Raw genomic sequence first — 22,545 nt, 5'->3', positions numbered from 1 at the left:
CGCATAAATAAATACAATTGTGTACCTGGAAACCCTGCACACACCCGGTTTGTGCCCCTTGCACGGCCTGCAGATGTGTCGCAGAGCCCGTGCGCCATCTACAGGGCGAAAGAGGAAGCGAGAGTGGGCGAGAGCCGTACCCTGGAGGCAGAAAGCGAGTGTCCCCGCTGCTTCCTGGGGATTTAAATAACTCGGCCTCCGTAGCCGAAAGAGGAAGTTCACGGGGCGCAAGGCGGTGCCCGGTGTAGCAGCCTGGACCTGCAGCGCCCCGAAGGCATATACGGATGAGAAGGCGCTAGCCGAGAGAGAAGCTGCCTGGGGTGAGTGCGTGATGTTTGATTGTGTAAAGCACTAGTGCTGCGTGCCTGGGGCAGAATGGGCTTGTGGAGTCAGTATAGGGTTTTCAACAGACCCCACCCCCCCCACTGAGACATGGTGCACCTTCCGACACCACGGGGATTGCTTATGCAGGAGAGTGACGAGGCGCTTGTTTATAGTATTACTTCATTACTTTTTTCACAAACACTGTCTGAACAAAGATTTCACCCCATTAAAACTGATTTAACACCCCTTTAATTTTTTATTTTTTTTGACATCTTTTATTGGATTTTTAAGTACAAGAATGTTATATTAGATCAATCGTGCATTAACACAATAAGGTTTCTGAGAGTACAGATGCATTTGTATTTCTGTATTAAACAAGTTACAATGTGCAAAAGCATCGTTTGCAACTACTTCTCCATGTTAGTAAATGTATTTTGTATCTTTTATTCGCTTCCTGTTGCCTCTATTTACCATAGCCACTGTCGCTCTGCATAGTCATATTGATTAGTAAATGCAATTCCCAGCTGCAAGATGTATTGTTCGAATGCTAGGTTCATATGCGGTCTGTGTTGAAGTACTGCTGTGTTGCGTAATGGTCAAAAGACCTGCAGCGGTGTTTAGACTAAAAGATATCACATTTTTATTTCGTGCTAAGAACCATTCATTGAAGCGAGAAAGAGAGAAAGAAAAAAAAGGGGGAGAAGGAGAAGATAAGGGTAAATAAGTGAGTGCTTAACAGCTGTGAAGATAAGAATAAAATATGCGAGAAAGGAGAAATGTAGGTACAAGGAAGACAAAAAGAACTCCATCTAGGATTCATGTGTCTAAGTGTGTTGAAACCTGTGCTTGACTAGTGTTTGAGTAAGGAGTGAGAAGAGTTATGATGTAGCAATCGCCCTTGGGATATCACGTGAATGACTGACTGCATATTTTTTGCTAAGGAAATAGGGTGACGCGCAATGGCGTATGTGGCAGGGGGGGCTCCTAGTGGTCTGCAACTTCATCAATGTCACTGGCTGGTTGTGAAGATGCAGGACTATCTGTGTCTTCCGGTTGCATGATTGTTTTAACCCCTTCGCGTCATGAGGCACGGTTGAGCTGTGCTTATGACGAGCTGAGCTTGTCATGAATAAAGGTGTGAGTCCAGCTGTGAGTCCAGCACCAAGGGGGAGGGGTGGGGGGGGGGGACCACTAGCAGCCAAGGTGTTAAGGATGACGTCCCAGGACTGCGCTATTGGACACGTCTGTAATCCTGCAGTCTCCTCTCTGTGTAATGTGGTGCTCTCAGCCTGCGCCCACAATGTGAGGGATTTCACCCAGCTGATTTGTGCTGGCGGGTTGTTGTGTTTCCATCTCTTTGTGATTTGGCACTTTGTCGTTATTAATCCTAGATCTCTGAACCTGGAAATTACTTAATTTTTTTCCGTCCACTTATATATTCCTAATATGCAAATTTCCCGTGTGTACTGTAGTGGCATCTTGGTGCACTACATTAACGTCTCCGTAACTGCATGCCAATATGACCAGGGCACAAGTCCTAAAAAAAGAAGTATGGGGAAGCCGTCACCGGAAGTTACATCACAACAGGGAGTGACGTCACGAAAGGTGCCGAGCTCCTCGTCCCAGAGTGGCCAAAGAGTGAAGTTCAGCTGTTTGGCGGGGGCACGGCGTCCCCCTGGCAAAATAAGTGGGGGGACGCCGTCCACCCGCGTGGTCCCCCGACTCGAGCCCTGAATATGACTGAAGTGAGGTGCAGGACCACAGCATATTTTACCCGGGGAGAGGTACGCCCTGTGTAGTATATGTGTCTGTATGAGCTTGAATCTCGAGCTACGCGGTATGTATGTGGAGCCGGCGATGATTGTGTCCCATTCCTTATCCGTCCACGATTTAACACCCTGTTACAGCCATAAGCAACAGATAGGTGACCAGTCAACCTTGGCGAAGGGACTTGCACTGCGTTGCAAAACTTCTCGCTGCATTTTTAGTGTCTGTTGAACCTTTTGAAATAGAATTTTTTTTTTAATCTGCAGATTTTTAAGCAGACAATGGATTATATGGCAAAGCCACAGTTATGCAGAAAACGCAGCATACAAAGAAACCGCATAATTCCAGTGGTCCGGAGTATATCCAATTTTCATTAAACTCACCTTTTGGAGTTGGGAAAGAACTAGAAAGGGTGTAGAAAGTAGAGAGGGTAGAACAAAGAGAGAATATAGATGTGTGATGGAAATAAGGTGGGGGTTAGAGAAAAAAGGGAATTGAGAGAAAGAGATTGAGAGAGATAGTCAAGAAAAAGAAAGTAAGAGAATGACAGGACAGGGCAGGGGAAGGAGGCAGACAAAAAAAGAAATGGCTAGAGGAAGAACACAGAAGAAACAAAAGGGAGGAGAGAAAGGTAGAAAAAGTAGAGAAGGCAGGAATTGAAATGTGCACCAGCTGTATTCTACAATGATAAGACAAGGCAAGGGACCCAATGTAGGCGGGGTTACGTTTTGTTCAATTATATGTCCTGCATAGAATCAACTACACTAGCGCGCTACTGGCTAGGATTGGTAGATGCGAGCGCCTGTTTTGCAGTTGAAGATTGGTGGTAGCCCGGCACAATGTTGGACAATCATGGGGTTCCCCGATACTGCCTCACTTGAAGGATGGATTGCAGTGCATGATAACACTTACTTCAGTAGCAGTCTTTCATCTTTCAGCCTTGTTGGTGCAGCCTGTGCTGTGCAGCGCTAAGCATGTGTTTCTGGATTCATACCATCATCAGTAGAGAGCAGCAAGTCGTTTTGGGGTGCTGGAAATGCTGCCCAAAGTCTTCTCAGCGCTCTGTACCACTCACTGGGCGCAGGTGCATCAACTCAAGGTCGTCTGCTTAGTAGCTCAAGGGAGCCTTCTCAAGCAGAAGGCGGGTGGGAGCACACTGCCGCACACCCCAGCACTCAATTTGCCCCGATGCATCATGGTAAATGCAGTGCACGATAACACTCACTTCATTAGTGTGTGTGTATATATATATACACACACACACCCTCGCCCCACCCCAGACATTTCCACTTGTTGACGATTGATGGGAGGTTTACTGGTTGAAATCGAGATCTGGAATGTTCTTTCTAGATGTTTGATATGCTGTTTGTTATGTATATTTGACTCCTAATACTGCAAGATAAACTCAGTGTAAGGGGGGGTCAGGAATGGGCTGGACACGGTGTCTGGGTAAAGCGGGTTTTATTTTCACATACAACTTCTTTTTTCTCAAAGTCAGTCTCTCTATAGCAAACTCGGCAGTATCCGTGATGCCGACTGGTGTGGTTGCTATATCCAAAGTCTGTCTTGGTCCGGATGGCGCTTCTCCCCAAGGGACCTCTCTCGCAGTATTCCGGGAGACACAAAACAAAAGAAAAGGACCAATTATTTTCTCGTCCTCTAACTATACTTCAGGGGTACCAGGGAGTGAGGGACACCTCTTCGTGTTTAGGCTTTACCGCGATCATGTGAAGTGAAGTGAGGGAAGGTATTTTACAGGGTATGGGGATGTGCAGGACAACTAGTAAGCAGAGGATCGTTTTACTGCGGGAAGATTACCCCGGCGTCCCACCCAGCTCGAGACCCTGTCCCGTACCTGTCGGAGCCACACTCCTCCCTCGGGAGTGTGACACGGCGCAGCGCGGTCCCGTTGGCCTCCTGGCTCGTCTTCTTCTGTAAGCAGCGCGTCTCCTTCCCCAGCTTCGTCTGCTTCTCGTCCTGGCTTGGCGTTCTCCTCTCCTCCTGCCCGTCGTTCTTCCTCCGCGTCTTCCTTCCCTCGGTGCACTCCAAATCCGGTGACGTCACACGCCAACTCCTGTTGTTCCGGCATCTTATCCAATGTGAGGAAGGAAACGTCACGGTGGGCGGAACCTGCGTCCGTGTCATTCTGCCAGTTAAAGGGGCCGGCCTGCATTTCCTCGGGAAGTGTTCGCCACAAACAGTGCTCATCCTGTGAGGAAGGATCAAGGAATTCCTCGTCATTGAAAGACCACCAGTTCGTTTCCTTGTTGTTTTCCTGATTACCGGTCACCTGGTTACCAGTCACCTGGTTACACTCAGTTTTATAGTATTTTTGTACTGTCTGTTTTTTTAATAACTCCTCTGCACTGGAGATGTTAACATTCATCACACCAGTACATCCCTCACAATGAGCCTACCAAAGGGGCCAAGGGTGACAGAGCTGGCCCAAAACTATAGGAGGAACTAAAGGTTTCTAGTAGCTAAATAGTGGGCTCTGTAATCACAAGGCCTGACTTCTAATCCCAGCTTCTTCACTTCACAAAACCATGTCATCCTGTACAAATCCATTCACCTCCAAGTTTACTTCTTTGCAAGCAGACTAATAGCAAGGTGTGAGCAGAATTGAAGAATTTTCCCATACATAGTATGCATAATTCTCACAAGGACTACGTTTTAAGTGTACTGCGCCTAGGAGGTCATCTACCTGAAAATCATATGCGAGATACAACCTTACATACCATAGTCTCGCGAGATGATAGCTCCAATGAATTGTCCGTAAGTTTCTAAACACACGCAGTGAAGGTTCCTACTGCACACATCCAGTTTCACAGTTCTCACAAGACATTTTCTGCTTTAATCAAGCCACTTTAACAGAAAATTACTCCAACAATATGTGTTGGGAAAACTAAAATTGCATGTACTAAGCAGTAGCCCAATGTTGCTGCTGTACTGTTTAGGGCCCTATTTCAATTCCTTAATGCCTTGTTTTTAGGTCTCCGGCCTAGCGTACACTGCGGAAGCAGTGTGGCATAGCCAGAGTCCTTTTCCTGGGGTTTTGAAAATGGACCTGGAAATTCCACGCAGCGCGTGCGTGTTATTTCCTAGGTCCATTTTCATTGTCCTTTGCGTTCGTGTACTTTTAAAACAGAACACGCAATAGGCCATGGGCGGTCGCGTAGCTCCGCACATGGCCTATTGGTGTCTGTTACGCGCACCAGAGGCCAGATGTCATCAATTATCGCAGCCGTCATGGCCGCGATAATTGAAGACATATGCTCGCAGTGGCGCGGGCACCACTCTCGAGCTTCTTTTATTTTTTTGGATCCATTTCACGGCGAAGCTCTCCCTGTCGGCGCCTCTTCTCCGTGTCTCTACTTTCTCTACCCGTCTTACCATCCTTTTCAGAGTGCTTGCGTGTGCAAAAAAGTGCAAATGTAAGCAGCCCCTCCCTGCCCTGACCCCACCATCCATCCCATCACGGAATTAAAAAAGCACCGACATTAATCACATTAGCGGTGGGACAGATTGTTGGGAGCCCTGTGCGTTGTCATCAGCAGTGTTTGTTATTGTAGGGGAATACAGCGCGGGCCTGCTGGGGAGAGATAAGCAGCGCTTATCGGGCTTGGCAATCTTTATCAGAATGGGGATCAGGGCCCGGTGCTTATCAGCACCTGACATCTAGCTGCGAGCACAGCAGAGGAAGAGCAGGCAGCCTGGCTCCTGCGACTACCGCCACTTTCCAACTCAAGTTTGCCTAAGTATGTGGAGGAAAGGTCCCCGCACAACAGGAACCGCCGCAGCGTAGCACTGGGCTCGAGTCCAGGTGTGATGCAAGGCATCCTGAGTGAAGCGTGTGTGGATGTGGTTGCATGTATGAGAACACATCCCAATGGTCGAAGCAACTGGAATAATGCGGCATGGGAGGACCAAGGGATGCTGAACGCTTAATGAAAATGTAAATTATTCGGCATGGTGAGGCACATTTTGCGAAAATATCGGTTCTTTCATTATTTTGCCATTTTTTGCACGTTAATAATTGACAAAGGCTTTACCGAATTAGTACTAGTTTAACACCCAAATACAGCAATATGCAACTGAAAGGCATATGAAAGTGAAGGGTGAAGAGTCAACTTTTGCGACCTGCCCTCCCCTACACAGCAATAAGCGTCACCACATTTTTAGTAACTTGTGATCCATTTGAACTTGAAACTATTGTTTTTTTAAAATGTTTAGATTATGCAGCAGATGATGGATTATGTGGAAAATGCGGCAAATCCATAACTGCAAAAATCGCTTTAGCCACAGAATTAATTCTAGTGGCCCGCCCATAATCCACATTATAACATGGCTGATAATATAAAGTGGTAATAATAGTCCAGTGGTACCGACTGGAAACAGTATCCAAACCACAGTAAACACCCATCATACGTTTTTGGGCTAGAACGGGAGATAACAGGCAAGTCAAAGAATTAATGGGCCCTTAGTGCATGCAATTCACCCCACCCGCGGCCCTTTTCTGCAGACATCTTCCAGATTTGTTCCAAATGTGTGCCCTCCTTATCTGGCGGAGCCCACAGTAACGCCTGAACAAGTTCCACATAACTCTCATGATTGAAGTTAATTAAAGTGCTCAGGCCCTATCTCTGCAGAATCCGCTCCCAGCCCTTATCAGCCCGTAGCATCTGCTAAAAGCAGAACAAAGAGACAGGCAGGCAGCTGCAGCGGCTGGGGTTGTTCTCTCGGCTTTAATAATACTGGGGGGGGGGGGAGGGGGAGGGGGGAGTCAGGTATAAACTTTATTATCAATTGAAATCAGTCTCATTAGATTATCAATTTCTATAATCTACCACTAGGCAAAAGAGAGCTGAGAGTGCACAGGAGAGGGTCTCACTTCAGCTCGCAGCCAAGCTTCAGAAAGGGCTCTCTCTGGAATAAGTATATGGGAGAATGCTGGCAAGCCCCCCCCCCCCCCGCCCCCTTGGAGTATCAGAGATTGCTCCCCTTGAATTCTTGAATTAGTATTGGAGTGTCTGCTCGCAAGGGTGCTCCCCTTTGGAGTAAGTATCAAAGAGACTGCTGGCAAGGGTTCCCCCTTGGAGTATCAGAGAGTGAACGACAGCAGAGTGAGAGACAGCAGAGTGAGAGTGACAGCAGAGTGAGAGAGACAGCAGAGTGAGAGAGACAGCAGAGTGAGAGTGACAGCAGTGACAGCAGAGTGAGTGACAGCAGAGTGAGAGTGACAAGAGTGAGAGTGACAGCAGGGTGAGAGTGACAGCAGTGACAGCAGAGTGAGAGGGACAGCAGAGTGAGAGAGACAGCAGAGTGAGAGAGACAGCAGAGTGAGAGAGACAGCAGAGTGAGAGAGACAGCAGAGTGAGAGTGACAGCAGTGACAGCAGAGTGAGTGACAGCAGAGTGAGAGTGACAAGAGTGAGAGTGACAGCAGGGTGAGAGTGACAGCAGGGTGAGAGTGACAGCAGGGTGAGAGTGACAGCAGGGTGAGAGACACAGCAGACTGAGAGACACAGCAGAGTGAGAGTGACAGCAGACAGAGTGAGAGTGACAGCAGAGTGAGAGTGACAGAGACTCAGCAGTGTAAGTGTTCCAGAGAGAGCAGGGTATGCTTGTGCGCTTACACGGTGCACTGACACACAGGAGCTAAAACAAAGAACAGCTGAACACGTGTCTTGGGAGCTTCATGGAGGCAGCCGGCCCTCCGTGAGGGGGGCAGCAAGGAGTGGACACCCAAACCAATCAATGGCAACTACTCACAACCTACTGTACGATTACAACACAGGCCAAAGGGCAGAGCTAGGTCTTTTCGCATTACGTAGGGTGAGCAGTGTGTGAGTGTGTAGGGTGAGCAATGTGTGAGTGTGCAGGGGAGCAGTGTGTGAGTGTGCAGGGGGAGCAGTGTGTGGGCATGCAGGGGGAGCAGTGTGTGGGCATGCAGGGTGAGCAGTGTGTGAGCATGCAGGGTGAGCAGTGTGTGGGCATGCAGGGTGAGCAGTGTGTGAGCATGCAGGGTGAGCAGTGTGTGAGCATGCAGGGTGAGCAGTGTGTGGGCATGCAGGGTGAGCAGTGTGTGAGCATGCAGGGTGAGCAGTGTGTGAGCATGCAGGGTGAGCAGTGTGTGGGCATGCAGGGTGAGCAGTGTGTGAGCATGCAGGGTGAGCAGTGTGTGAGCATGCAGGGTGAGCAGTGTGTGAGCATGCAGGGTGAGCAGTGTGTGGGCATGCAGGGTGAGCAGTGTGTGAGCATGCAGGGTGAGCAGTGTGTGAGCATGCAGGGTGAGCAGTGTGTGGGCATGCAGGGTGAGCAGTGTGTGAGTATGCAGAGTTAACAGTGTGTGAGCGTGCTGGGTGAACATTGTGTGAGTGTGCAGGGTGAGCAGTGTGAGAGTGTGTAGGGTGAGCAGTGTGAGAGTGTGTAGGGTGAGCAGTGTGTGAGTGTGCAGGGTGAACATTGTGTGAGTGTGCAGGGTGAACATTGTGTGAGTGTGCAGGGTGATCATTGTGTGAGTGTGTAGGGTGAGCAGTGTGTGAGTGTGTAGGGGCAGTGTGTGAGTGTGCAGGGTACGAAAACTCGAACCAAACCACCACACACACACACACACACACACACATAAGACCACACACATAAGACCACACACAAAAGACCACACACACAGCACCACACACTCACCACCACACACTCACCACCACACACTCACCACCACACACCCACCACCACACACGCAACCACACACACACAACCACACCGTCAGTGCACACTTTCACCAGACACAGACACCATAAGTCGTCAGTGCATGCTTTCACCGGGCACAAACACCACCAGCTGTCAGTGCACGCTTCCACCAGGCACACACCACCAGACGTCAGTGCACGCTTTCACCAAACACACACACACCACCAGCCATCAGGGCACACTTTCACCAGGCACACACAACACCAGCTGTCAGTACACGCTTTCACCAGGCACACACACCACCAGCCGTCAGTGCACGCTTTCACCAGGCACACACACCACCAGCCGTCAGTGCACGCTTCCACCAGGCACACACACCTCCAGCCGGCAGTGCACACTTCGACCAGGCACACACACCATCAGTGCACAATTTCTACAGGCACACACACCACCAGCCATCAGTGCACAATTTCTACAGGCACACACACCACCAGCCATCAGTGCACACATCAATTGTTAACGCATCCACAATTAACTATTGTAGCAATCGCAGTATGGCGCAATTTTAAACATATTCATCTAAAGCGCAGCATGCCACCATTGCTACAATTCCAATCCAACCCACATAATTCCACTACACACCACATGCATACACTCCATAACACATGGCGAAAAGACATTGCCATTTACAATGCCATTAGCTCTAACTCAAATAAATCCGAGACCTATTGCGTTCCCAATGCTTGTTAATGTTTTGTTTCCACCCTTCACTTCAAGACTCCACATTTAAGTGAGTCCCTCTGGTGTACAACGTTTCATCTGCACACAGTACGAAATAATATAGGGCGTTGTGCTGCATAAGAAAGGCCTTTGGGGAATAAAAATAATATTTTTTCATATTCTGATGTTTTTTAATAGCCTCTTATATCTGAATGCATATTTTTTGTACAAGAATTTTAGGCATAGGATGGCATCTTTATAGGAAACAACAGATTTAGGAGGGCAACCCTGTAGTATTAGTATAGAGGTCAGGGCTGGACAGGCCTTATATTCCAACGGGCATTTCCCCAGGGGACTAGAGCTCTTGAAGGTCGGTTTTGAAAGCCCAGGACTGCTCCTGATGCCTCTGTCCCTTTTTCCAGCTTCCTGAAGCTACTTGTAGCAGCAAGTACAGGTAGTTTTCAAGAGTAAGAGAGTAGGGAGTGGAAGGTAGAGAAAAAGGAATCGAAGAGAGAGAAGGAGAAAGAGAGAATGTATGGATGGAAAGAGAGCGATTGCGTGAATAGAGGAAGGGAGCAGGGCTGGTTTGAGCATTTGTGCCAGGACTGCTTTTGGTTCCCCAGTCCAGCCCTGCCAGAAATTGCAGATTCTCTTTCCTGTATGACACTGGCCTTCAAGAAAGAACTGACTATGTCTCAATCTTTCTCAGGGAGTGCAATGAGACACTGGAGCTCACTTCAGCCAGCTGTCTGCACCTCTTCCTGTCCAACCATGTGAAAAAAGGAACTGAAATTGTTCTTTTTCTACGATTCTAAGACACTTTCTTCTGAGGTTTCAACTCACACAGCGTTTGTCTTTCTTGCATCCGGGTGACCTAACCTGTTACTCCTGGCTGGGGCTCCCTTCTAGGCCTCCTCTGTCTCTCAACTCCATCCTATAGTTCTTTTCACTACTTCCCTCCTTTCCACTATCTCTTCTGTTTGATTTTACCTTTCTACCTCAACCCACTGCTCATACCCTCTGTTTCCCTTTTCCCCCTTCCTCGTCAACTAGTATTATGAGCATAGTCTCTTTTAAGTTTTTATCCGTCTACAAGCTTTACTCCTAGTAAGCTATCTACTTATGACCTCTTCCCTTGCAATCTCTTTGTTTTTATATTTTGTACATCATTCTGTCTCACCCTGTTTACTTTATTTTCCCTGTTGTAAAGCACTCTAATGCCCCTGCTCACCCTTCATGCCCTATATAATCTATACCCTTGTAGGTTTCCCCTTATTGTGTCATATATGTCTTCTCTTCCAGAATTGAGGAATCTTCCCTCGCTTCCAGCGGGAGTCGGCATGTCAGAGTGGAGAATGCCTGTCGGCAGCTTGAGGGAAGCTGTTCTCGTGAGACTGAGCGAAATACTGGACTGCAGCGACAGCACTCGAGGCTGGAGGAAGCTGGCTGAAATCGCTGGTACAGAGAAGCAGTTCAAGTGCAGGTAGGTGGCAGGCTGAGCACCCCCGGGAATCTGCAAGAGGACCGCTGCACCCCAATGCCAAGCGGAGAGTGCAGCACCCCATACCAAACTGTCAGTGGGTCTGAGAGAAATTTCCCTTATGCAAGCGTAATGGGAGTTAATTTTGGTTTGGGCTCAATAGACCAAATTCCTGAAATTACACCATTAATCCACATGAGGTTACCACAGTGTGTTTACTGCAACATTTTAGTAGTGGAGCAATGAACAACGTGAAGGACCAGAATGCGACCAGCTGCTGTTCACAGCTCTTGGGTTATGTTGCGCTGTTTTGGTCTGTAATGCCTTCTCGTGTCCAAGATGGACACAGATGCATTTCAGGCTAAAATATAAAACTAAATACTGTGTTTGCATTTTGCGTCATTTCACATTATTATTCAAATTACATACATTTTCGCACAATACTAGGTAGGTGTGAGCAGCTTTGCTGAAAGTTCAAGGCTGGTTTTGTGGTAACTGGGGCTTAGAAAGCACAAGGCGGGCTGTCAATCAATCAGGAGTTTGTTAAAGCGCGACTACTCACCCGTAAGGGTCTCAAGGTGCTAGGGGTGGGGGGGTGGGGGGGGGTGCAGGTTCCATTCCATCAAGGAGGGGGTCTGTTGAAGAGCCAGGTTTTGAGGTTTCTTGCGAAGATGGGGAGCGATGTTGTCTGTCTGAGGTGGAGCGGAAGGGCGTTCCATGCTTTGGCCGCGAGGAAGGAGAAGGAACGGCCTCCCGATCTGGTCTTTCCGGTGCAGGGGACCACAGCGTAGGAAAGCTGGGCTGATCGTAGGGTCCTTTGGGGTGCGTGGAATTTGAGTCGGCTGTTCAGGTATGCTGGTCCGGTGCCGTGGAGGGCCTTGTGTGCGTGGGTGAGCATCTTAAAGGTGATTCTCGCCTCGACGGGGAGCCAGTGGAGTGTGTGCAGGTGCTGGAAGATGTGGCAGTGTTTTGGCAGGTTGAGGACCAGTCTTGCGGCGGCGTTCTGGATGTTCCGTAGCTTGCGGATGAGGTTTTTGTTTATTCCGGCGTAGAGTGCGTTGCCGTAGTCAAGTCTACTGGTGACCAGGGCGTGAGTGACTGTCTTTCGGTGTTCGAGGGGGATCCATTTGAAGGTCTTACGAAGGAGGCGGAGGGTGTGGAAGCAGGAAGATGAGACAGAGTTGATCTGGCGGTCCATTTTGAGCTCGGAGTCCAGGATGATTCCCAGGTTGCGTGCGTGGTCTGTGGGGGTTGGCGGGTTTCCGAGGGCGGTGGGCCACCAGGTGTCGCTCCAGGCGTCGGGGTTTGGACCCATGATGAGTACTTCTGTTTTGTTGGTGTTTTGTTGTAGGCAGCTGTTTTTCATCCATTTGGCGACGGCTTCCATGCCTTCTCGAAAGTTACATCTGGCGGTGTTGGGCTTGTTGGATAGGGAGAGGATGAGCTGGGTGTCGTCTGCGTATGACACGATGTTGAGTCCGTAGGTTCTGATGATGGGGGCAAGTGGAGCCATTAGACGTTGAAGAGCATCGGGCTGAGTGAGGTGCCCTGGGGGACTCCGCAGGTGGTAGCTGTGGGGTCCGAGAGGAAAGGGGGGAGTCTGACTCGCTGCGTCCTGCCGGAGAGGAAGGAGCAGATCCAGTCGAGGGCCTTGTCCTGGATTCCTGCATCGTAGAGTCTGCATATTAGGGTGCGGTGGGAGACTGTGTCGAACGCCGCTGATAGGTCGAGGAGGATGAGGGCTACTGTTTCTCCTTTGTCCAGTAAGGTGCGGATGTCGTCTGTTGCGGCGAGGAGGGCGGTTTCCGTACTGTGGTTTTTTCTGAAGCCGGATTGGGAGGAGTCGAGGATGTTGTGTTCTTCAATGAATGTGGCGAGTTGGCTGTTGATGGCTTTCTCGATTACTTTCGCTGGGAACGGGAGCAGGGAGATGGGTCTGTAGTTTTTGAGGTCGATGGGGTTCCGCTGAGGGTTTCTTCGGGAGGGGGTTGACCTCGGCGTGTTTCCAGTCGTCGGGGAACGAGGCGGTCGCCAGGGAGCGGTTGATGGTGTGGCAGAGCATGGGTGCGATGGTGTTGGCGGCTCTGTTGAAGATGTGGTGGGGGCAGGGGTCTGTGGGGGCCCCTGAGTGGATTGGCTTCATTGTCTTCAGTGTGCCTTCGATGGTGAGGGCTGTCCAGTCATCAATCGCTGGTTTCCGAGTGTCGGGGGTGGTTGGTGAGTGTTCAGTGTGTTGGTTGTCTTCGTCAAAGTTGTCGTAGATGCTCTTGATTTTGTGGTGGAAAAAGATGCTGAGTTTGTCGCAGAGGTCTTGTGAGGGAGGGATGTCGGTAGACTCGCTGGTGGGTTGAGCAAACTCCTTGATGATGCTGAAGAGTTCCTTGCTGTTGTGTGCGTGGGTGGAGATTCTGTCTTCAATCGCTTTTTTCCTTGTTTCTCTGATGAGTTGATGGTGGGCGTTGGTGGCGGCTCTGAAGTTGTTGTGGGCTTCTGTGGATTTGGTGTTTCTCCAGGTCTTTTCGAGGCGGCGGCATGTGCGCCTGGACTCTCGAAGTTCGGTGGTAAACCATCTGGCTTTCTTGGCACGGGTATTGTTGTTTTTCTTGAGGGGGGCTATGGTGTTGGTGCTGTCCGAGATCCATCTATGCAGGGTTCGGGCTGCGGTGTTGGGGTCGTCGTTTTCCGCGATGGTTGGGGTGGAGTTGTTGAGTGAGGAGGTGAGCTGGTCATCAGTGATTTTGGTCCAGTTTCTTTGTGGAAGCAGGTGCTGGTGTCTGTGGATGGTGGGTGTTCTGAAGGTGAAGTGGACGCAACGATGGTCGGTCCATGGGAGTTCAGTGGTGTGGCTGAAGGTGATGGAGTTTCCTGTAGTGAAGAGGGGGTCGAGGGTGTGTCCTGCTGAGTTCGTGGGCTCGGTCACGATCTGGCGGAGTCCAATGTTGTGGAGGTTGTCCAGGAGGCATGTGGTGTTGGGGTCCAGTTGATTGTCGAGGTGGAAGTTGAGGTCTCCCAGCAGGGTGTAGTTGGTGGATGCGATGGCCTGCGGGGAGATAATGTCCGTGATGGAGTTGGCGAAGGGTCCGCGGGGTCCAAGGGGTCGGTAGATGAGGGCTCCTCGGAGGGCGGCGGTGGGGCTGGCCAGTATCTTGAAGTGAAGGTGTTCCATCAGTTTTGTGGACTCGTCAGGGAGTGTGCTCAGGCGGAGGCTGGATTTGTGGACGATGGCGATTCCTCCTCCTGGGTGGGTGGGGCGGTCCTTCCTGGAGATCTTGTATCCTTGGGGGATGGCGATGTCCGGTCCCGAGGTGGTGTTGGTTCAGGTTTCGGTGAAGAATGCTACATCTGGGGTGGTGCTGTCGAGGAGGTCCCAGATTTCTGTGGCGTGTTTGTGGAGGGATCGGACGTTAAGGAGGATGCATTGCAGGGTCTTCGGTTCGGTTGTGTTCTTGTGGACGGGTTGTGCTGAATCCGTGTTCTTGGCGGTGCTTCAGGTGTGCCGGCAGCGGTGACAGCTGAAGGGTCCATGGGTGTCGGCTGGTGATGCTAGCTTGCAGTTGTTGTTGCAGCCTTGGTTGAGTGCGTGGAGTGCTGCTGGGTCGTAGCGTTGGCGGGGCAGAGGTCCAGGGTTCCTGGTGCTGGTCGCGGACGGGTCGCAGACGGGCGCAGACGTGCTTGCCTTTGACGCGCCTTCGGTGCACCAGCGGCGCCTGTCCCCGCAGTGGCCGCCATTAAGTAGGGGTCGGGGAGGGCTGGACAGCTGGGAGGCGGGAGCGGGGAGGGGAGCTGGATTGGGCCGGTCGCGCTGGGGGGGGAGGGGCCTCGGGGGCAGCAGCGGCGGGGAAAGGTAAAGGGAGGAAAGAAGGGATAAAGAAAAAAAGAAAAATAAGCAGAAATAAGGCACAAGAGCAGAGATGCAGAAAAGAGCAGAAAGGTGAAAGATAGAAAGGGTAGAAAAACGAGTGAAAACGAGTGAAGGAGCAGAGGGAGAGAAAGGGAAAATGGGCAGAAATAAGGCACAAAAGAGCAGAGGTGCAGAAAGGTGAAAGATAGAAAGGGGAGAAAAACGAGTGAAAACGAGTGAAGGAGCAGAGGGAGAGAAAGGGAAAATGGGCAGAAATAAGGCGCAAAAGAGCAGAGGTGCAGAAAGGTGAAAGATAGAAAGGGGAAAAAAACGAGTGAAGGAGCAGAAAGAAAGAAAGGAGACAGAGGACCACTGGACCACCAGGGAAGAGGCGCAGGGAAACCTGCGGGTGGAGGAGGTCCTCGATCACCAACACTCAAGAGTGCAGGGGCAGGGGCGCCTCACTTAATGGTGGAGCTGCGAGGGTGGGAGAGCAATTTAACTGACAATGAGTCAGTGGTCTGGCTCTCCACATGGCTGTAAGCTGCCATGTGGAGAGCCCAAGATGTGGCTGTGAACTGCCATGTGTTGAGCCCACAGTAGAGCTGTGAGCAGACCCACAGAGAGTCCACGGCCTACTTTGAGCTGCCATGCAGAGAGCCGAAGGCTGGCTGTGAGCTGCCATGCAGAGAGCCGAAGGCCTGACTGCGAGCTGCCATGCAGAGAGCCGGTGTACTGGCTGTGAGCTGCCATGCAGAGAGCCGAAGGCCTGGCTGTGAGCTGCCATGCAGAGAGCCGGTGTCCTGGCTGCGAGCTGCCATGCAGAGAGCAGAAGACCTGGCTGCGAGCTGCCATGCACAGAGCAGAAGACCTGGCTGCGAGCTGCCATGCAGAGAGCAAAAGGCCTGACTGCGAGCTGCCATGCACAGAGCAGAAGACCTGGCTGCGAGCTGCCATGCAGAGAGCAGAAGACCTGGCTGCGAGCTGCCATGCAGAGAGCCGGTCTCCTGGCTGTGAGCTGCCATGCAGAGAGCCGGTGTCCTGGCTGTGAGCTGCCATGCAGAGAGCCGGTGTCCTGGCTGTGAGCTGCCATGCAGAGAGCCGGTGTCCTGGCTGTGAGCTGCCATGCAGAGAGCCGGTGTCCTGGCTGAGAGCTGCCATGCAGAGAGCCGGTGTCCTGGCTGCGAGCTGCCATGCAGAGAGCAGAAGACCTGGCTGCGAGCTGCCATGCAGAGAGCCGGTGTCCTGGCTGTGAGCTGCCATGCAGAGAGCCGGTGTCCTGGCTGTGAGCTGCCATGCAGAGAGCCGGTGTCCTGGCTGTGAGCTGCCATGCAAAGAGCCGGTGTCCTGGCTGCGAGCTGCCATGCAGAGAGCCGGTGTCCTGGCTGCGAGCTGCCATGCAGAGAGCAGAAGACCTGGCTGCGAGCTGCCATGCAGAGAGCCGGTGTCCTGGCTGTGAGCTGCCATGCAGAGAGCCGGTGTCCTGGCTGTGAGCTGCCATGCAGAGAGCAGAAGACCTGGCTGCGAGCTGCCATGCAGAGAGCAGAAGACCTGGCTGCGAGCTGCCATGCAGAGAGCCGGTGTCCTGGCTGCGAGCTGCCATGCAGAGAGCAGAAGACCTGGCTGCGAGCTGCCATGCAGAGAGCCGGTGTCCTGGCTGTGAGCTGCCATGCAGAGAGCCGGTGTCCTGGCTGCGAGCTGCCATGCAGAGAGCAGAAGACCTGGCTGCGAGCTGCCATGCAGAGAGCCGGTGTCCTGGCTGTGAGCTGTCATGCAGAGAGCCGGTGTCCTGGCTGTGAGCTGCCATGCAGAGAGCAGAAGACCTGGCTGCGAGCTGCCATGCAGAGAGCCGGTGTCCTGGCTGTGAGCTGCCATGCAGAGAGCCGGTGTCCTGGCTGCGAGCTGCCATGCAGAGAGCCAGTGTCCTGGCTGCGAGCTGCCATGCAGAGAGCAGAAGACCTGGCTGCGAGCTGCCATGCAGAGAGCCGGTGTCCTGGCTGTGAGCTGCCATGCAGAGAGCCGGTGTCCTGGCTGTGAGCTGCCATGCAGAGAGCCGGTGTCCTGGCTGTGAGCTGCCATGCAGAGAGCCGGTGTCCTGGCTGTGAGCTGCCATGCAAAGAGCCGGTGTCCTGGCTGCGAGCTGCCATGCAGAGAGCCGGTGTCCTGGCTGTGAGCTGCCATGCAGAGAGCCGGTGTCCTGGCTGTGAGCTGCCATGCAGAGAGCCGGTGTCCAGGCTGTGAGCTGCCATGCAGAGAGCCGGTGTCCTGGCTGTGAGCTGCCATGCAGAGAGCCGGTGTCCTGGCTGTGAGCTGCCATGCAGAGAGCCGGTGTCCTGGCTGCGAGCTGCCATGCAGAGATCCTAAGGCCTGGTTTTTCACTCTCTTGCTCTCTATAAATGTTAGATGCAGAAAAATAAGTGCATGGCCATAAAAATCGGTGCTGGTGGCCCCCACCTGTAACCACCTGCTCAAATTAAGCACTGAATACCATCAGGTTTTTCACCGAGCGGCGGGAGCTATCAGAGGCTGATTTTAGAAGGCCGCAGGCTAGATCTGTATCCCTACCTCCACCCAGACATTCCCTTTACTTGCTGCTCTTTTCAGGAAGTAATGAGGGGCCAGTCCAGGGGCATAATGAAATGAAATGAAAAATATATTTATAAAGCGCTCTAAACCCAAGGGTGTCAAGGTGCTAAGCCAAAAAATAACAATCCCAACAGAAACCTGAATATCCCAAGCCAGATTTTAGGATGAAAAGAGACAGGTTTTAAGGTTTTTCCCTAAAGAGGGACAAAGAGTCTAACTTCGAAATGTGAGTGGCTAGCGTGTTCCGCAGCTTGGCTGCAGCGACAGAGAGGGAGCGACCACCCCATCTGGCTTTACGACAGCTAGGGATAGTCGACTTCCTGCCTGAAGAAGCTATAAGCGTTCTACCTAGCGAATACCAGTTGAAGAGAGAGATGAAATGTCTAGATCCTTTTTGTTGTAGGACCAAAATTAACAAGCAGAGTACCCTAAATGAAATACGCTTTCTGATTGGAAGCCAGTGGAGGGCGTGAATGCCCTCTTTGTTTGGGAGACGTTTAGGAATGTTAATAATGCAGCTCCCTGCAGCCCCTTCTGCAGCAGACGGGCCACTGCATTCAATGGGCACATATTTAGTACATGGCTGATGGAAATGTAAGAGATATGGGGGTCTGGGCAGGGGATGGGGTTTCATCACATTCTGCTGGGAGAGGGGGCCGCGTGTCCTGGTTGCCGCTCTTGCCTTGTTGATGTTTTGATGTCTTCTTCTCTCCCCCAGTGACGAGGAGCTGGAGACCTGCTCTCTCCGAGTGCTGGAGCCTGGCGGAAGTCCCAGCCGGTACTTCCTGCAGCTGCTGGCGGCACGAGCCTGCACGCTCAACTTCCTGCTTTGCTGCCTGGACCGGATGGGGCACGTGGAAGCTGTTGAGCTCCTGCTGGACCTGGGTACGTGCATCGCTCCTTCAACTTTAACCTGGTCTCTGAGAGAAAAGCTCTGACTCTGCTGTCCTCTGTATGAACTTTGACACCCTTTCCTATGCAATGTCCTCTGACCCATGTCCCCTACTTCGCTCACCTTCATTACCTGGGATGGCCCTAGTCAATTTACACCCAGATGCCCTTTTCCGGCCCCATGACCTAAAATCTGCACTCACTTAGTGGAGCTATCCTTCAGTCCTAAGACCATCCTCTCTAGGCAGTCACTCTCCTTGCTGACAATTTTTTGAAAACGCGAAGTGTTCTAATCTTTTGGCCACCTTCTTAATCAAAGGCCACCTCGGGGGGTGCTTGGGTAGGAGGCCAAGGGCAAATTGGAGGATTCACATTTGTTCACCTGGCCGGCTACGTACCTGGATGTCGCCCCTGCCCGGACTTGTCTCTCCTCAGTTTTCACCTGGTTAGCTGCCGCCCAGTTAAAATGCAAGGAAGATTAAACAGAAATCCTTCTGTATGGGCAGTTTCCTTCAGATTTTAAAGAATCCCTGTGGCCCGTGGACTCTCCCTTTCCTAGTTCCATGGGTAACCCTGCAAAAAATCTGGGGGTGTGGTTTGGGGAGGACTTAAAATTTGAGGCCCATATTAAAAAACTTACCTGCAGGTGCTCTGCCACCCTTGTGGCTCTTTGGAAATATTTCTCTCTTCTATCCAGAACGGTGAGAGAAACAGTGGTGAGAGCACTTATTCTCTCTCGCCTGGACTACGCCAACGCCCTGTTTTGTGGCTCCATCTGACTAATCGTCTTCAGATAATCCAAAATGCGACAGCCAGACTCCTTTTTAACATCTCAAGGAGGACTAGTGTCCATCGCCACTTGCGGAGTCTACATTGGCTTCCGGTGGCTCAACGGATTGTCTTTAAGACCCTTACTCTCGCCCACAGAGCCATCTATGATCAAGGTCCCCTCTATCTGAGGAAACTTTTTTCTTTCTACCTTCCCAATCGGTCCTTGCGCTCTACCACCCAATTTCGGTTGACGGTTCTACGATTAAAGCGTTCCCGTTTGGGTGGACTATCCATTGCGGTTAAAGCAGCAGTGGCCTGGGACTCTCTACCTCTGAACCTTCGGGCTAATCAGAACTATTCGCTCTTTAAAATAGCACTTAATACTCATCTGTTTGAAATGTCAGCTTAACTCTTTGTTCTTTTCAAGTAGCCTCTGTCTTTCTGCATCACCCCCTCGTGCCAGGATACTCCAGTAGTAATTGAGCGCGCTATAAAATTTTATATAACATCACATAACATATCTTTACAAGCGAGGGAGTTGTTAATAATGTCAGTCAGGGTATCACATTTGTTGACAAATTTATTAAATACAACAAATGTTAAATATTTTTTCCATACGCTTGTACTAAATACACCTTTAAGAACGTTAAAGCGCTTTAAAAGAAATGATTTCATTATCCTTTCCAAACACTGCTAACATTTTACTACGCAGTTTTCGCATGTATACTTTTGATTCGCTATAGAATTCATCATTTTACTGTCAGCTTTTAGGATTATTTTGCATATGTCTTACATTTTGATATACCCATTCCAACATTTACAACTTTGATTGACTATAAAAATCTGCACTACATAAACAAGCATTTGCAATGCAATAGGTCTCGCATTAATTAAGTTTGAGCTATTGGCATTGCGAAATATTGCAACACCAATTGCAACAAAAGTCTATAAATTGTAAGCCAAAAAAATTTGTATTTATTTTTGTAGCAATGGTGGCATGCTGCACTTTAGATGAATATGTTTAAAATTAAAGTGCGCCATACTGTGATTGCTACAATAGTTAATTGTGGATGCATTAACAATTGATGTGTGCACTGATGGCTGTTGGTGTGTGCCTGTAGAAATTGTGCACTGATGGCTGGTGGTGTGTGTGCCTGGTGGAACTGTGCACTACCGGCTGGTGGTGTGTGTGCCTGGTGGAAGCGTTCACTGACGGCTGGTGGTGTGTGTGCCTGGTGAAAGCGTGTACTGAAGGCTGGTGGTGTTTGTGCCTGGTGAAAGCGTGCACTGACGGATGGTGTTGTTTGTGCCCGGTGAAATCGTGCACTGACGACTTATGGTGTCTGTGCCTGGTGAAAGTGTGCACTGACGGCTGGTGGTGTGTGCTTGGTGAAAGCGTGCACTGGCGGCTGGTGGTGTTTGTGCCCTGAAAGCGTGCACTGACGGCTGGTGGTGTTTGTGCCCGGTGAAAGCGTGCACTGACGACCGGTGGTGTGTATGCCTGTTGAAAGTGTGCACTGATGGCTGGTGGTGTGTGTGCATGGTGGAAAAACGTGCACTGACATGTTTAAAAGTAAAGTGCGCCGTACTGCGATTGCTACAATAGTTAATTGTGGATGCGTTAACAATTGATGCGTGCACTGATGGCTGGTGGTGTGTGTGCCTGTAGAAAATGTGCAATGATGGCTGGTGGTGTGTGTGCCTGGTGGAAGTGTGCACTGCCGGCTGGTGGCTTGTGTGCCTGGCGGAAGCATGCACTGACTGACAACTGATGGAGTGTGTGCCTGGTGAAAGCGTGCACGGACGGCTGATGGGGTGTGCCTGGTGAAAGTGTGCACTGATGGTTGGTGGTGTGTGTGTGTGCCTGGTGAAAGGGTACACTGACGTCTGGTGGTGTGTGTGTGTAGTAGAAGTGTGCACTGATCGCTGGTGGTGTTTGTGCCCGGTGAAAGTGTGCCCTGAAGGCTGGTGGTGTGTGCTTGGTGAAAGCGTGCACTGGCGGCTGGTGGTGTTTGTGCCCTGAAAGCGTGCACTGAGGACCGGTGGTGTGTGGTCTGGAAGCGTGCACTGAAGGCTGGTGGTGTGTGTGTCTGGTGGAAAAGTGTGCCTTGACATTTGTTGGTAGGCGGATATGTAGACACAAACGATAGCCAATTGAGTCTCGAGGTAGCAGGGATAGTAGGGACCCTCCCTGCCGCCTGCACTAGCTAAACAAGAGGTGGAGCGCAGTCCATCGACCTAAGAACAAGCACGGCAAAGCCACTAGATAGGGCTTCCGCAAGCTGGAATTATAGGGTAAATATTTTTCATTTCTGTTGCAATCATAGGCAATAAAAATAAAAAGGACAAAAAAAGACTCATGCCACCACATAAATGTTACGGCTGTATATTATCAAATAAAAATCAATAAAAAAAATATATAGCCATCATACAGAATGTTAATAGAACAGTTCATTGCTTCCAGACAGACATATGTACTGATGAACAGGTATAGAAACCCTTTTTGGTTTTAATGAAAATCACTGTAAAATATGCTTTCTACCGACACAAATAAAAAGGTTCTATTGGCAGTGAATTACAGTAACCTAAAGCCATACAGTAAACCAACAAGAACGTCCAAGAAAAAAAATACATAAGAATCGTAAAAAAGTGTAACCAAATTTACGAATTAGCCTACCAGCTCTGGCACATAGGCAGCTTGTGGATGTGCATTTGTCATCAGGCAAAACTGTCAGTTAAAGCATAACAAAGCTGATGGCTTAAGTGGGCAGACCCACTGAATGCTCTGGTGGGGGAGGTGGGAGACGCAAAATGTGAATGAAAGCTGAATATAAATATGACTAAAGGGCTGACCCAAAGTCCTATGCAAATATAGATTTATGCACGTTTATTTGTGAATTGGTTTTGGCTCCTTGAGGCCGTCAAAACCGGTAGATGCTGCCTGTAAGCCAGACTTAAAAAACAACAGAGCCATTCATTGAGATGATGTATTTTGTAATGGGAAAACTGATTGTGGGCACAACCTGGTGGTCATGTGGTTTCAAGGCTGGTGTAGTGCCGATATTATTTTAATGTTAATTGTGCTGACACTTTCAATACAAACGTACTATTTGTAAAAGTAACACCTCTAATTGGTCACTAGCCTTTACTGTTTGTTACAAACGCGAGTTAAACTGCCATTGGCATCAACCTTAACATCATCTTCTACAAGTCTTGAATGCCCATTAGAACATTGGAATGTTGGGAGCTCCATTGAAAACAATGGAGTGCTCCGGGCTTATAATGGCTGGTATAAGCCTGGAGCTCCAACATTCCAATGTTTCTTTGTTCACTGCTCTGGCTGTGAACAAAGGCTCCAGGGAGAACGAGGGGATTCCAATCCCCTTACGCTCCCATAAAGCTTTGTTCTTTTTCGTTAGAACATTCTGCCCTCTAGTGGCAGAATGCTCTAATAGCCTTATAGCCCTTCGTAGATGGGC

General features: G+C 50.3%; 1 protein-coding gene across 1 annotated transcript in view; it reads left to right on the top strand.

The window, feature by feature from the left end:
* The first annotated feature begins 208 nt into the window (after positions 1-208).
* Positions 209-22,545, top strand: part of LOC147673292 (mucosa-associated lymphoid tissue lymphoma translocation protein 1-like) — a 77,070-nt gene continuing 54,733 nt past the window's right edge. Inside the window, exons 1-3 of the mRNA XM_086947103.1 lie at positions 209-320; positions 10,800-10,980; positions 18,123-18,289. Coding sequence (XP_086803229.1) covers positions 10,838-10,980; positions 18,123-18,289 — 310 coding nt within the window. The 5' untranslated portion in view covers positions 209-320; positions 10,800-10,837. The remainder of the gene's footprint in view (positions 321-10,799; positions 10,981-18,122; positions 18,290-22,545) is intronic.

Source organism: Lissotriton vulgaris, chromosome 12 (assembly GCF_964263255.1).
Source record: "Lissotriton vulgaris chromosome 12, aLisVul1.2, whole genome shotgun sequence".
Lineage (NCBI taxonomy): Eukaryota > Metazoa > Chordata > Amphibia > Caudata > Salamandridae > Lissotriton > Lissotriton vulgaris.
This window is presented reverse-complemented; position numbering and strand designations above follow the sequence as displayed.